At 38.8% G+C, this 15,581-nt stretch overlaps 1 protein-coding gene across 1 annotated transcript in view; it reads right to left on the bottom strand.

Annotated features, from left to right (window-relative positions):
* The window catches only part of tmem134 (transmembrane protein 134), a 31,932-nt gene that overhangs the window by 15,019 nt on the left and 1,332 nt on the right, over positions 1-15,581 (bottom strand). Inside the window, exons 2-4 of the mRNA XM_036574868.1 lie at positions 2,342-2,596; positions 1,563-1,630; positions 1,332-1,418 (exon numbers count right to left, since the gene is read on the bottom strand). Of these exons, the coding sequence (XP_036430761.1) occupies positions 1,332-1,418; positions 1,563-1,630; positions 2,342-2,548 (362 nt within the window). The 5' untranslated portion in view covers positions 2,549-2,596. The remainder of the gene's footprint in view (positions 1-1,331; positions 1,419-1,562; positions 1,631-2,341; positions 2,597-15,581) is intronic.

Raw genomic sequence — 15,581 nt, 5'->3', positions numbered from 1 at the left:
ACATCTGACCATCACACCCATTTGAGCTTGCTAGACATCCAATTTCAAATCCGTGGGCATTAATAAAGAGCTGGCTCTCTTTGCAGCTGTAACAGCCTCCAATCTTCTAGGAGGGCTTTCTAAAAGATTTTGGAGTAGGTGTGTGGAAGCTGGTGCCCATTCAGTCAAAAAAGCCTTTATGAGGTCAGGCACTAAAGTTGGATGAGAACTGACGTTTCAATTCATCCCAAAGATGTTTAGAGAGATTGAGGTCAGGGCTCTGTGCAGGCCCCTGGCGTTCCTCCACACCAAACTCATCAAACCATGTCCTCACAAACCTCACCTTGTGCACAGGGGCACAGTTGTGCTGGAACAGGAAAGGGCCTTCACCAAACTGTTATCACAAAGTTGGAAGCATATAATTGTCTAAAATATCTCTGTATGTAGTAGCATTAACATTACTCTTTACTGGAACTAAGGCGCCAAGCCCAAACCCTAAAAAACAGCCCTAGATAATTATCCCTCCTGCACCAAACTTTACAGTTGGTACTAGGCATTCCAGTAGGTAGCCTTCTCCTCGCAGAGGCAAAAGCCCCATTCATCCATCAGACTGCTAGATAGTGAAGCATGGAAACCCATTTCATGTAGCTCCAGATACACAGCTCTTGCGCTGATGTTGCTTCCAGAGGCAATTTGGAACTCTGCAGCGAGTGATGCAACAGATGATTTTTTAGCACTTGGCAGCTTCACTCTGTGAGTTTCTGTGGTCTACCACTTTGTGGCTGAGCTGTTTTTGCTCATAGATGCATTTTCAGTTGACCAGGGCAGAAATACTATAAACTGACTTGTGGCAAAGGTGACATTCTGTGACAGTGGCACATTTAAAGTCACCAAGCTCTACGGAGATTGCATGGCTATGTGATTGATTTTATACACCTGTTAGCAATGTGTGGCTGAAACACCTGAATTTAATTATTGGGAGGGCAGTCCACATATCTTTGGACCTATAGTGTATGTAGCTTGGCCAGGGACGCTCAAACGTTGCTTACATCTGCTAACAAGGAAGCATATATCCCACCAATTAGCATGGTGCAAACTGCATGCCTAAATCATTAAAAACTAAGTTAAACAGTTAGCAGTTAGATGCTACTAGTGTTATAGCTGTTTGCTTACATTTTGTGCATGACAGATTTGAGGCAGGTGTGTGATGATTTAGACATGCAGTATGCACCATGCCAATTGCTGAAGCTTCCATTACATTAACAGATAGATATTTGGAGGTGCCTAATCTCATCTGCCTAATCAGAAAGTTGATTTTGGCTTTAGCTTTTAGATTTAGTGTCTGTGTATACCCGCAACAGTGTGCAGACAGCTGTGTGACAGAGCTGAGGGTGCTGAAGGACCACTGGGAGCTGCAGTATGACAGTGTGGCTGGATCACTGCAACACAGAGCACCAAGTAGTGCATTAAAACACAATAAATCCGGCCTCAAAGTAGTTTTAAAGTGAAATTTTGCAGAATATTTTCTTAATTAAATATTTAAGATGTAAACAGATGCACATGTACAAAAAAGTATATAAGACCTGATTTTAAAAAAGTTGTTGAAGGTGGAGTTAACAGGACTGCCCAGGGCTTCTTCATTTTCCAGGTTCTGTGAGTCAATACATGAAGAGAAAGCATGTAACATGCAGGGGGAATTAGTCACAGGACTGACAGAGGAAAAAAAAAACATCTGCACATAAAAGCAGTTAAGCCTATGCCCAATACATAAACTCTTTTGTCCTTGTGAGGCAATATTACCAAAAGGCTTAGTTTTGTTTTAACTACATGCAAACGCTATACACAAAAACACCAACCAAAAACTAATAAACTGAATACCAGTCGAACTGGAGAACATAATCTAGCATTAAAGGTCTCATATCAGTACATTTATGGACATTATTTTTCAAATGAGGCACAATACAGGACAGCCAATCAGAACAGAGCTCATTTACATATCTACATCTTAGAGGAAACAGTACCAAAAAACAGCCTGTTTAATTGTATAAAATAAAGAAAGGTGGAAAATGGTCTTACAAAAATTTAGTACATAAATCAGCACATACATCAGAAATGCAATAAAAAAGTTGCTTAAAGCATGCTTTTAATTTACACAACTGCAACGTGTACATTCATCTCAACATGAATGACGTTACATCAGCATAATTTCTATGTGTAAGTACTCAATTAATTTAAGATAAGGTAACATATTTCTTTTGTGTGGAACCAATGTACGCATTTGAATCATGTGAACTTAAGAAAATAATAAAAAAATACAATAGAACACACATAGAATATGGGCTCTTCAATAACTGGCCTGTACCTGGTACTTCAGGTTGCTGTGTTCGGTGGAGCTGGCCGAAGTGGAAGGAAGACTCTGTGGTTTGGTGAAGGAGAGTGGACCGAAAGTCATTTCTCCATCTCGCTCTTTCTCTCGACCCTTCCATCCGTCCAGACCTCCCTCTGGCCCCACCCCCTCCTCATCCCCCTCCAGTGAGAATGCATCGTCAATGTTGAACTGGGCTGCCATAGCTACTCTCAGACCCTTAGGCGCTCACTGAGCAACTACTGACGATCACTGTGGGTTTGAAGGACAAACCAGTTCCATTAATGAACAAAAACAGTCTTAATACACAGTACAAACTTTAAACAGAAGAAATCTTATTGATCAACAAACACATGGTAAGAAAGCAGCCTACCCCAATGGATCCTTTTAACACTCATATTTGACACAGGGTAAGTTGTTATAGTAGGGGAAATGCTACAGCAGTGGCTGCGTTTATGAATAAGAATATAGAAAATCCTCCTTTGTATTGTCTCTGATGTAGAGGACACACATTTTTATGTCCTTATTAAGGAATTTACCAATTTTTTCATAAACGTTTGTTTTCAGTTTTCAGTATCAGAGAGGAGCAAGCTTTACAAGGCCTACAAGATTTTCTTCCATAATTACCTGCATAAGTACAAAGGTAAAGATCTCAGGTTACCCATCAAAGTCAGCTAAAGTTAGTTGTCTAATGCTTACTAGAATGTAGTCAATGTTGTGCAAACTGGGAGTTAATGTAGATAGTTACTTCAACATCTTTTGGTTGTATTATGTAATCGAATTCTTCATTTTCACATTTTCCCCCATTTAATTAATGTTGTTTTCGTCCAGCATTCAATGTTGTAAATGGTCAGACTGTAGTCAGTGATCCAATGTAAGCTACTTGACATGATTATATTTAATTACTATGGTGATCGAGCAGCAATATCACTAATGCTGACCGTTTACTGTAGGAAAAGGTCAAAACATACACATAGATCAACACACTGAACCCTACAGCAAGTCCACACGGTTCACAGGCTCATCTACCTAACGTTAAATAATAAAGTACTACCATATTTATAGCTAATGTCACATTCTCTCTCCTAAACCCAGACAGCTTTTAACCTTCATCAAATCAGGAAATAATCTGTAATGCCACCACTGCTGTAATGTTTTCCCTATGTTTTTTCTGTCTCAAATATGGGAGTGTCCGAAGGGTCCATTTGGCCCCAGTATCAAAAATCAATGTTTTTATAGTATCGATCAAAGAGCCACAGAGTATTAAAACATTACATTTCATTTAATACCAAATTTCAGTCCCTCAGCAGTCAGTAGTATCAGTATTAAAATCTTTAACCGCACTACGCGGCCTTCAAAATCTGAGCTTGCTGGGTACAATGCTGTGTCATTAATTTTCCTTTTAGGAATCTGGATTATTTTTGCTGTACATATAGAGGTACATTTGATCTTTTTTGCATTTACATGAAGGCATCATCAATGGTGTTGATAATATTTTTTTGTTTGTTAGTTTAGATTAACTTTTTTTGAATGAATTTTTTTCTACTGTAGAGCCAATCCAGGCATATCTTACAGAACACGTATTAGCTCGATTAAGCTATTTTTCTCCATCATGTTCCATTTATGCCACTGTTGTAGAGGTAACGTAAATAAAGTGAGGTGTTACCGAAGTTACCAAAGTCTGGAAGTCAGCATCCTTAAAACGGCTTTACTTGCATTTATGCCTGTTAAGATTATTGTCTAATTGCACAATCACAAATATTTAAGCTGATGGTGTAACACTTAACACGGCTGCAGTGAGTAATGTTTGTTTAATTCAGCTTGTGCCACTTCTGTTGTCAGTTGCAAGATAGCAAGAAGGATAGCTAATCAGCCAATCTCTCTGCCTTAAGCTTGTAATTTAATAGTTACCGTGAACAATAAAAAGACAATTTAATTGTTAATCGCAGCAGGGACATTTGCGGTATGGCAGTAAATACATCATTAAAATACATAATGTCTTTATCTATGAAATGAAAAAGAGGACAGTTCCACTTTCACATATTTGACCATGGTAACTGTTGTACTGTAATAAACTGTGGTTAAGGCCAACTGATAAAATTTGGTACTAAGTAACTTTGTAAACCATGTCAGAAAACCATACAGTAGCCTACCATGGTGAGTGAAGCTATGGTAAACTATGGAACACTCAATAAAGAAAATATGATAAAAATGTACACTGGTCCTATAAAAGATTTGTATTTCTTGCTTTCCCTCTCACAAGATTTGTCACTAAGTAAACAGGGTCTGAAAAGTCACTAGGTCTAGCAGGTTAGGCAGGGATGAGGCAGGGATATGTTTACAACAAAAGATTCAGTGGTTGTAATTCATACTATATATTTTGGCAGTAAAAAGAGACCTGTGGCTATACAAGTTCTAGAGAGACAAAGACAGCTGCTGTCAACATATGCCATGTGTCATATATGGATGGCTGAAAAAGTGTATGTAATGATGCACTATTGGTAGATTGCATGGTAACCTACATTCAAGCAGACTGTATGCCTATAACAATCAGATACCTATCACTTGGTAGTATGATTCAAGTCCTGTAACCCCACTCTGGCTTTTATTCTCTGGGATACTTCCTGTCTTGAAAAGATGTATGTGGTGATGTGGACTCACTTGACAGCTGCAGTGCAGTACAGTATTCTCTAAAACTAGGCAAGCAAGTGGTAGAAGTTGTTAGTAGACAGCAGCAGCCAGCCCGCCCTGTTGGCCAAAACAAGCACAATGCGAGATGTCTGCTCATCTGCCCTGCTGCCAGGTCTTTCTTAGGATTTTGTGGTGTGTTTTTCATTCACAGTTAAAAACGGGGACATTTCCCAGGACAGGTAACCAAAAACAAAGACTGTCTCCAGAAATCAGGGACGTTTGGTCACCCTACTCTATAATTAAGATTTTGGCTTTAAATGCTCTTAACGACTCAATGTTTACAACCATTGAACTATGCAGAAAACACAGTAACGGCATACGTGAAGCTGAAAAAACTGAGCAACTACTTACTGATTTATTTACTTACTACAGTGACTTCATTTACAGTGATTTTTTATTTAGTTACTACAGTGCTCAAAAGTTATTTTGGGACACTGTAGTAACTAAGTAAGAAAGCAAGTACTTGCTCAATTTCCCCGACTCCCCAAGATCAAAAGCAATTTTGGAATACATTGTTATTTTAGAATTATTTCATTTTTTAAGGTACCATGAAAACTCTATTGTGGAAACATTCAAAAGTACATAATTTCAGCCGTATCAATCAATCAATACTAATCCATCAATACTTTGGGTCCAACTGAACAACAGCAAACTAGAAAACAGTTACCTAACTCCCTACTTGTACTTCAAAGTTAGAAAACTAAGAAAACCTGTACTGTGTTGAATTAATCTGGAAAAAAAAAATCTTGTCTTTCGCTAATAAAACGTCTGTGAGAAAGATTACAGGTACACTAAAAAACACAATCAAGACTGAACAGTATATTGAAGTGGAAGAAAAGGCCACACTCTGGCCAGCCAAAACAGAAAATCCAACAAGCATTGTTGAGCATCAATTGTGCAAACTCATGCACTCCATGCCTAGAAGAGCTATGTAACAAAATATTAACCTAAATAAAGGAAAGGGACACTAATGATTGTCTTGCTAATGTTTCAGTACTTTTACTTGCCTTAAGTTTTCATTTAGTTTCAGTCAGTAAATGCAGTCAGTATTGCTAGTTGCTTTAACTTTTCTGATGGATCTGAATTTCTGATGTGTATTAAATTAAAAAATGATCAATTTATATTGGAAATTAATTAATTAATAAACAATATAAATTGTATTGTATTTACAGTTAGAATTCAAGTATGGCTGGACCAAAGAATTATTTGCAAGTATTTCTATACAAGTGTATAAAAATAGTGTTAAAAGTTCTTCAGGCTGTGAAGTCTATAAGCAAACCGATCTGCTTTTGATTATTAGGGTCTGATGTTTGCAAACATCCAAAATTGGGAGCTTGTGTCGATAAAAAAGCAAAGATGAAACCCCATGCTTGAGTTTCTTGTTTTTTATTACCATTTATTGAACACCATATTTTAATAAATAACCCCAAACAAATATTTCAGTTTGCAGAAATATTTATAAAAGAAGCTTTGTGTCTTCAAGAGCCAATTGGTATGACCAAGAAAATTATAAAAGCCTTCTGTGTGTAGACCCTATCAATGAGAGCAGGGAGGATACAACTTTTGTTAGACACAGCACAAGCCAGCTCAACGCTGCAACATCTCACTACATCACACTAGGGCGGCAACAGATATTCAATAAAATTCAATAAATTTGACAATTAAAATATTCACATTTTGAAAATATTAATATTAGTATAAAGTGTTTTTTCAAAATGGGGGTTGCAAGAGGATATGGACTGATATTTTTTACCATGAAGGTATGAAAAAATTCAGGAATTAGAAAAAAAACTGGTTTGATTAATCTACGCTGAACTTAGCTTCTTATCCAAATTTTTCATTCCACCTCACTCTGCTGCCTCAGAAAAATTTGAATAAGAAGCTTACTTTGGCTTTGTGTACCTTGGATTGGCTTATTAGCTGTTTGAAGTGGTAGCCTGAACAGTGATAGTGTGTTGACAGTTTGCAAGCATCAAATACTCGTGCTAATACCTCAACTCATTTGTGAAGACATCAATGAAATGGTTCAGTTACCGGAGCAAGGAAAAACATGAGTTGCAGTGGCTACTTCTCCTCACAAACAGCTGCCAAGCGCAGATTCTGAACAGGCAAAACAAATAACTCCACAGTTATTTTTATAGCTTCTGATTTGTGCCACTACACGGTCGTAGAGAGTTCTGGATCCCATTGTTTGCTGGGGGTGATTGAGCCACGTTAGAAAATCCTGTCACAATCATTTCAGCCAGAAGGCAAGTGCCACTTATATACAGAGCCAAGATCGTACTGTAAATTAACTTGGAAATGTCAATTAGTTTAACTTTGAGATATTGTTTCATAATCCACAATAAGTCCACAACAGTCCACAATTTTAATTTATAACTTATTTGCCAAACACATATGCGCAGCACGTAATATACAGTGCCCTCCAGAAATACTGGCACCCATCATGAGCAAAATGACTTGTAAAAAAATATTCTTAATTATTTATCCTTTTGATCTTTCATTCAAAATATCAGCAAAAATATAACTTTTGTCAAGTAGCTTTTTCAGATCCCATTACTGAAACCAGTTCGTTGTTCTCTCCTGCAACCTCTCCTCCTGTGTTTTTATATGCTCACTCATCCTCAATTCTATTTGACACTTATTTAACTGGTCTCTAAAATAATATTTAATTGTTTGTTGCATCTGCGATGGACTGGCGACCTATCCAGGGTGTATTCTGCCTTCCGCCCAATGATTGCTGGGATAGCTTCTGGCTCCCCCCACAACCTAGAAGGATAAGCGGCTTAGAAAATGTGTGTGTGTGTGTGTTTGTTGCGTTTAACAAAGACAGCTTGCTTTTCCACATTTGCCAAGTTTACTGCTCTGCCCCACTTGTTGGGTGGGTTTTATGAGCTGATATGTGCTTCCTCGTTTGGCTCAACAGATAACGTTATATCTGCTCTGTCCAACAGAGCGCAAAAAAAACTGCAGAAGTAAACAAATCATAAAGGAATAATCTGTGCATGATTGGCAAATCAGATGTTTCATTGTGACGCTTTTGCCTTTACAATAGCTCTTTCTAGTGGGGGAAAAAGAAAAAAAAACTTGCGCTCAGCTGATTTCCGTTGCAAAAGGGAAATTGCAGTGCAGTGCAGGGAAAGTGCCGTTTCCTCTTCTCGTCATTTTGTTAAGTTTCGAAGAATTATTTAAGCAGTTCAAGCTCATGTTTAGTTTGATTTGGGGACAGGGCTGTTTGTGCTTTAGTGTTTTTTAGGCTTCTCACATTATACATGGTATAGCAAAAGAGTAGTGTATCACTTCAATACTACAACCAGCATTGACTACAAGTGAACACAGCTATTCAGCAAGAAGGCTAATCAGTCAATGTGGCCACTTTAATAGCTGCATATAAGGAACAAGAAAAGACTTTTCCTTAATCAACAATTTTTTGAAAGCTAATCTCCACAATCTTGACAGGCTGAAAACAGACAATACTGCCACTGTAACTGTCAATGATCAGAAAGATTCTGTGTCTATCCTCTAGAGATTTGAATCTTCATTCTCTAAACTTGCATCAGTGAGGTTTCAATAGGCTGGAATGAACCTGTGTGGTTGTGCATAAATCATGGGCTTCATGCCACCTTTCGCAGCTCTCGTCGGTACTTGCCACATCCTCTCATTAACATATTCTAGCATATTGGACCATGTGTTTTTAATGAAAAAACTGTACTATAGTAGCACATTTCGCACACATATCAGTTTATATAAACATAATAAGCCATCCAAGAGGAGTTAACCATGTAAAAACACATGCAAGGAATAATAATACATAACTAAAAACATTTTCAACACAGAAGCCCAGGCACTGTTTGCACATCACAGCAGTTTCAGAGTGTTTGAGTTGTGCTAGGATTTATTTATCAACCTGTTTACTTGTGAGAAGAAACAGTCTCCTCAGTTCTAAAGTGTGGCTGTGTTAGGCTGGATTACAGGCAGCCATAAAAGCTTCATTTCAGCAAAGGCTGTAACTGCATGTCTTGGCTACGGCTTGAATTAACAAAAGTTTTGCCTGGATTTAGGAGTATGTCATTCACCAACAGCACATTTTAATTCAGCAGGCCACAGAAGTGGGTATTGACTGCATTCACTCACTTTCATTTGCTCCACTAAAATTTTGATGGATTAGTATTGGTGGAGCAATGCCAATATCCAATATTTTTCCATGTGCATATCTGTCGATGCCAATACTAATGCTGATACAGAAACATTTACAGCATGTAGAAATTGGCACTAGATCCACCTGGATTAGCATTACGGTGAAATGTAAAATGTTTTCATAGTATTCGATTGAGTCATTAAGAAGACCACGTTGCCTTGTTGGTAGGTGAGATGTAACTCTGACTGCTCTGATAGAGCTTGTCTCATTACCGTTACTGCAGTTACATCCCTAAAGGTGGCCGGAGACCAAAAGCAAAACAGCAAAACAGATCATAATGACCACGAAAAACATGAAAAGATGGTGGAGACTTCAGATGCAGTTTCCAGAAAATGCTACGAGGTTAAGGTTAACTAGATTGGTGGACTGGATCCGTAAAGCCTGCATATCCAGATTTCAGAAAATTCCAATCCCTGAAATTTGACAAAAAAATAATAAAAGTGACTACCAAAGCTCTTAAATATTAAACTCATACATATATACAAAGCTGAAATTAACTTCTTGTTTGCCAGCTTCTCTTTTAAATTTCCCATTCCACCTTAAATGGTGCTGCAGTTACGCTGAGGTGCCTTAAACATAGAACGAATCACAAAAGTTGGCAAATACAAAGCCAACATCAGTTTACCTCAACAAAAACATTAATTTACCTCAACAAAAGCTTTAATTTACCTCAATACATGCATTCTTAATTAACAAATACCTTAAACATTAGCTTGGAACTATTTACTGAACAGCTAATGTGCAGCACAGCAAAGCATGTCCGCGTGCCAAACTACACATTTCTGTACTTTACCTGCTACACTAAAGAGTGCACTTCTAATGGTATATGCACTATTTTCACCCACTATTTAGTGTGCTAGTACACAGTTTGGGACAGGACAAAAGTAATGCAGTGGGAAATCTCTATGTTTTCACTACAGCAACAAAAAAATTAAAGCAATATACTAAAACATATCAGGTAATACATTTTAGAAATGAGATTTAAAAAGTGATCCAAAAAAATGTGTTAATACTGCCTTCAATGGATCACACCTTTTGTTACGATCCTGGGGGCGTATGGTGTTTTTTTTTTGTAATCACTTTCCCTCTAGGATTGGTGTCTGGAGGGTCTAACTGGATACAGCAGGGGGCGCTCCAGTTACTTAAGGGCCGTTGCGGCACTGCAGGAGGAGGAGAGGGCTGTTCCAATGGTCGCACCTGTGCGATCAGCCTCCACCTGACCAGACCAAGCACCTGAACTTTTTGTGAACTTGTGTTATTGTTGTCTGAGTTTGCTTAAATACCTGTAAAGCTTTCCTTTTCTAAGTAAGGGGGTGAGTGCCTTATGTGTTTTTTGTATATTGTTTTCTCCTGGTTTGGGACAGGGAGGTAGTCTTATAATTGTAATTTTGTTTTGAGTTAGATTAGTTTAGTTATCCTTTGTTTCTAGTTTGTTTTGACTTTATCTCACCCCCTGAAGTTTATCTTTTGTGTAAGCTCATTTGCATTTGATCAGTTTAAAACTAGCCTTACCAACTTCTTGTGCCTATCATCCCGAATCTCAAGGTTTAATTGAGCGTTTTCATCAAACTCTGAAAGCAATGTTGAGGAAATATTGTTTTGATTCTGGTGGTGAGTGGGACGAGGGAATTCCACTTGTGCTTTTTGCTGTGCGTGAATCAGTTCAGGAGTCACTGGGTTTCAGTCCTTCTGAACTGGTTTTTGCCCACTCTTTTCGCGATCCTTTGAGATTACTGAAGGAACAATTCCTCTCTGATCAGCCAAGACCGAGAAACAATGTCTTGGATTATGTTAGCTCCTTTCGAGAACGCTTGCATAAAGCTTGTTCCATGGCTAAAGACGCGTTGCTAACTTCACAAAGAAAAATGAAAAACCGTTATGATCGGTTTCCAGTTAGGTGACCAAGTTTTGGCTCTGTTACCAATTTCAGGAGCTGCATTGCAAGCTAAATTCGCAGGCCCTTATGAGACGGCGAGAAAATTGAGCGAGACAGATTATGTCATACGTACTCCAGATAGAAGACGTAAACTCCGGGTTTGTCACATCAATATGCTGAAGCGCTACATTCCTCGTGAGGCTGCGTTTGTGCACCTGGTGGGTGAGGAAAAATGCGTTGCTGCAGTTTCTGTTTTGACGCCTGTTACTATTGCTGCATATGATGCTGCGGAAGATGGTTTGAAAATACGAAATGTTTCTATGTGCGCAAGACTTCAAAATTCTGAGATTCTGGCGGACTTAGATACTCAGTTGTCATATTTGTCTGGCCAAGCTCGACAGGATATTATTGACTTGATCTGTAATTATGAAATGTTGTTTTCTGATGTTCCGACTCAAACAACTGTTTTACAACATGACATTGATGTAAATAATCATCCTCCAATCAAACAGCACGCATATAGAGTTAACCCAGAAAAACGTAAAATTATGCGAGATGAGACTGATTATTTATTGCAAAATGGTTTTGCTATTCAAAGTTCAAGTGCATGGAGTTCACCCTGCCTTCTGGTGCCAAAGCCTGATGGTTCATCTCGGTTTTGTACTGATTATAGGAAATTAAATGCGATTACTATATCGGATTCTTTTCCGCTCCCTAGAATGGATGATTGCGTAGATAATGTGGGGTCTGCTAGTTATGTTACAAAATAGGACCTTCTTAAAGGTTACTGGCAAGTTCCCTTAACCCCTCGTGCATCCCAGCTTTCTGCCTTTGTCACTCCAGACGCGTTTCTACAGTACACAGTGATGGCTTTCGGTCTCAAAAATGCACCAGCTACTTTTCAACGTTTAATGAACCAGGTTTTATCTGGTGTTGAAAATTGTGAGGCTTATTTGGATGATGTGGTAATTTATTCCACTACTTGGGCTGAACATGTTGCTACATTAACGACTGTATTCGATCGTTTAAGAGATGCTTCTTTAACATTGAATTTGGCCAAGTGTGAATTTGGAAAGGCTAATATCACTTATTTGGGAAAACAGGTTGGCCAAGGGCGAGTGTGCCCTGTTGAAGTAAAAGTGTCTGCTATCACAGAGTTTCCGGTCCCAAAATCAAAACGTGATCTTCACCGTTTTCTTGGTATGGCCAGGTATTACCGTTGCTTTTGTAAGAATTTTGCCTGTGTTGCTTTACCATTGACTTCTTTGCTTAGTGCCTCAAAACCATTTGTGTGGACTGAGGATTGTCAGCGTGCCTTTGATTCGATTAAGGCATTGTTGTGTGGTGCTCCAGTATTGGCAGCCCCAAACTTTGCTCTGCCATTTCAGTTGGAGGTGGATGCAAGTCATGCTGGGGTTGGAGCCGTGCTGTTGCAGGAAAATAAAGCTGGAATTCAACAACCTGTTTGTTATTTTTCAAAGAAGTTTGTGAAACATCAGTTAAATCACAGCACGATTGAGAAAGAGGCTCTTGCACTTCTGTTGGCTTTACAGCATTTTGAAGTTTATTTAGGCTCCAGCTCTTTTCCAGTTGTGGTGTATACAGATCATAACCCACTTGTGTTCTTGCATCGCATGTGCAATTCCAATCAGCGTTTAATGAGATGGGCTTTGCTTGTACAAGAATTTAATTTGGTTATTCGTCATAAGAAGGGAACAGAGAATGTAGTAGCAGATGCGCTTTCTCGTGCGTAATAAGTGGATTCGCAGGCTGTAAAGCTTTCCTTTTCTAAGTAAGGGGGTGAGTGCCTTATGTTTTTTTTTTTTGTATATTGAATTCTCCTGGTTTGGGACAGGGAAGTAGTCTTATCATTGTAATTTTGTTTTGAGTTAGATTAGTTTAGCTATCCTTTGTTTCTAGTTTGTTTTGACTTTATCTCACCCCCTGAAGTTTATTTTTGTGTAAGCTCATTTGCATTTGATCAGTTTAAAACTAGCCTTACCAACTTCTATAAGATGGTGCTTTTAACTTGTTCAAGTTAAAAGAAATAAATGCTGATAAGTGATATATATTATTTGTAGTTGGTGGTGTCTTGGTCTGGCAGTTGGATGGCATTGGCTTGTCTTTTTTTTTTATGTACGACCTTAAGTGTTCCCCTAGACATAGGAGGTCGTAACATAAATTTATTAACATCAGTTTTCAAAATAGCCTGCGAATCCACTTATTACGCACGAGAAAGCGCATCTGCTACTACATTCTCTGTTCCCTTCTTATGATGAATAACCAAATTAAATTCTTGTACAAGCAAAGCCCATCTCATTAAACGCTGATTGGAATTGCACATGCGATGCAAGAACACAAGTGGGTTATGATCTGTATACACCACAACTGGAAAAGAGCTGGAGCCTAAATAAACTTCAAAATGCTGTAAAGCCAACAGAAGTGCAAGAGCCTCTTTCTCAATTGTGCTGTAATTTAACTGATGTTTCACAAACTTCTTTGAAAAACAACAAACAGGTTGTTGAATTCCAGCTTTATTTTCCTGCAACAGCACGGCTCCAACCCCAGCATGACTTGCATCCACCTCCAACTGAAATGGCAGAGCAAAGTTTGGGGCTGCCAATACTGGAGCACCACACAACAATGCCTTAATCGAATCAAAGGCACGCTGACAATCCTCAGTCCACACAAATGGTTTTGAGGCACTAAGCAAAGAAGTCAATGGTAAAGCAACACAGGCAAAATTCTTACAAAAGCAACGGTAATACCTGGCCATACCAAGAAAACGGTGAAGATCACGTTTTGATTTTGGGACCGGAAACTCTGTGATAGCAGACACTTTTACTTCAACAGGGCACACTTGCCCTTGGCCAACCTGTTTTCCCAAATAAGTGATATTAGCCTTTCCAAATTCACACTTGGCCAAATTCAATGTTAAAGAAGCATCTCTTAAACGATCGAATACAGTCGTTAATGTAGCAACATGTTCAGCCCAAGTAGTGGAATAAATTACCACATCATCCAAATAAGCCTCACAATTTTCAACACCAGATAAAACCTGGTTCATTAAACGTTGAAAAGTAGCTGGTGCATTTTTGAGACCGAAAGCCATCACTGTGTACTGTAGAAACGCGTCTGGAGTGACAAAGGCAGAAAGCTGGGATGCACGAGGGGTTAAGGGAACTTGCAAGTAACCTTTAAGAAGGTCCTATTTTGCAACATAACTAGCAGACCCCACATTATCTACGCAATCATCCATTCTAGGGAGCGGAAAAGAATCCGATATAGTAATCGCATTTAATTTCCTATAATCAGTACAAAACCGAGATGAACCATCAGGCTTTGGCACCAGAAGGCAGGGTGAACTCCATGCACTTGAACTTTGAATAGCAAAACCATTTTGCAATAAATAATCAGTCTCATCTCGCATAAGTTTACGTTTTTCTGGGTTAACTCTATATGCGTGCTGTTTGATTGGAGGATGATTATTTACATCAATGTCATGTTGTAAAACAGTTGTTTGAGTCGGAACATCAGAAAACAACATTTCATAATTACAGATCAAGTCAATAATATCCTGTCGAGCTTGGCCAGACAAATATGACAACTGAGTATCTAAGTCCGCCAGAATCTCAGAATTTTGAAGTCTTGCGCACACAGAAACATTTCGTATTTTCAAACCATCTTCCGCAGCATCATATGCAGCAATAGTAACAGGTGTCAAAACAGAAACTGCAGCAACGCATTTTTCCTCACCCACCGGGTGCACAAACGCAGCCTCACGAGGAATGTAGCGCTTCAGCATATTGATGTGACGTATGACATAATCTGTCTCGCTCAACCTGTAATTCTAACTCTTTTAAGCGAATTAGCGCCCTTGTATCGCCAATGACCTGAGACTGAGCAGGATCCATGCCTAGGGAGGAGGCTGCAGCCGTCGCCCCCACTCTGACTCCAGCACCATCTCCACCCACAGCAACACCTGCAGCCAACTCAGGATCACCTGGTAATACCCGACGCTCCATCAGCTGATTACACAAGAAAAGCTGGAGATCACGCTTATATACAGATTTGGGAATAAATATATGATAGTGATCCGCCAAAGCATACAAATCAGCCTTAGTGCACTTATCGAGAGCGTCTACAGAAGGAGAAAGAACAAATGCAGTTAGATCAAAAGACATAACACGTGGCAAATCGCCACAAACGGACGAGCCCCCAATTTAGATTTCATCTCATTACAAACCGCCACAGCGCTGCTGAATGAACTTGATATTGCCTACAAAAATGGTGACAGTGTGACTGTGATGTGATCAGAATACTATCAATATGTAGAGGGTTAAAAATGCAGTAAAATTAATTTAATGAATATAACATATACATTTTAGCACTGTTGCCCAGCAACACCTAAACATACTGTTGTCCTAGAGTACAATTAATACAAACCAAATAGTGGTTTTAAATATCGGTCA

Source organism: Colossoma macropomum, unplaced genomic scaffold (assembly GCF_904425465.1).
Source record: "Colossoma macropomum unplaced genomic scaffold, Colossoma_macropomum, whole genome shotgun sequence".
Lineage (NCBI taxonomy): Eukaryota > Metazoa > Chordata > Actinopteri > Characiformes > Serrasalmidae > Colossoma > Colossoma macropomum.
Note: the sequence above shows the minus strand (reverse complement) of the source record. Positions and strands in the feature narration are given on the sequence as shown.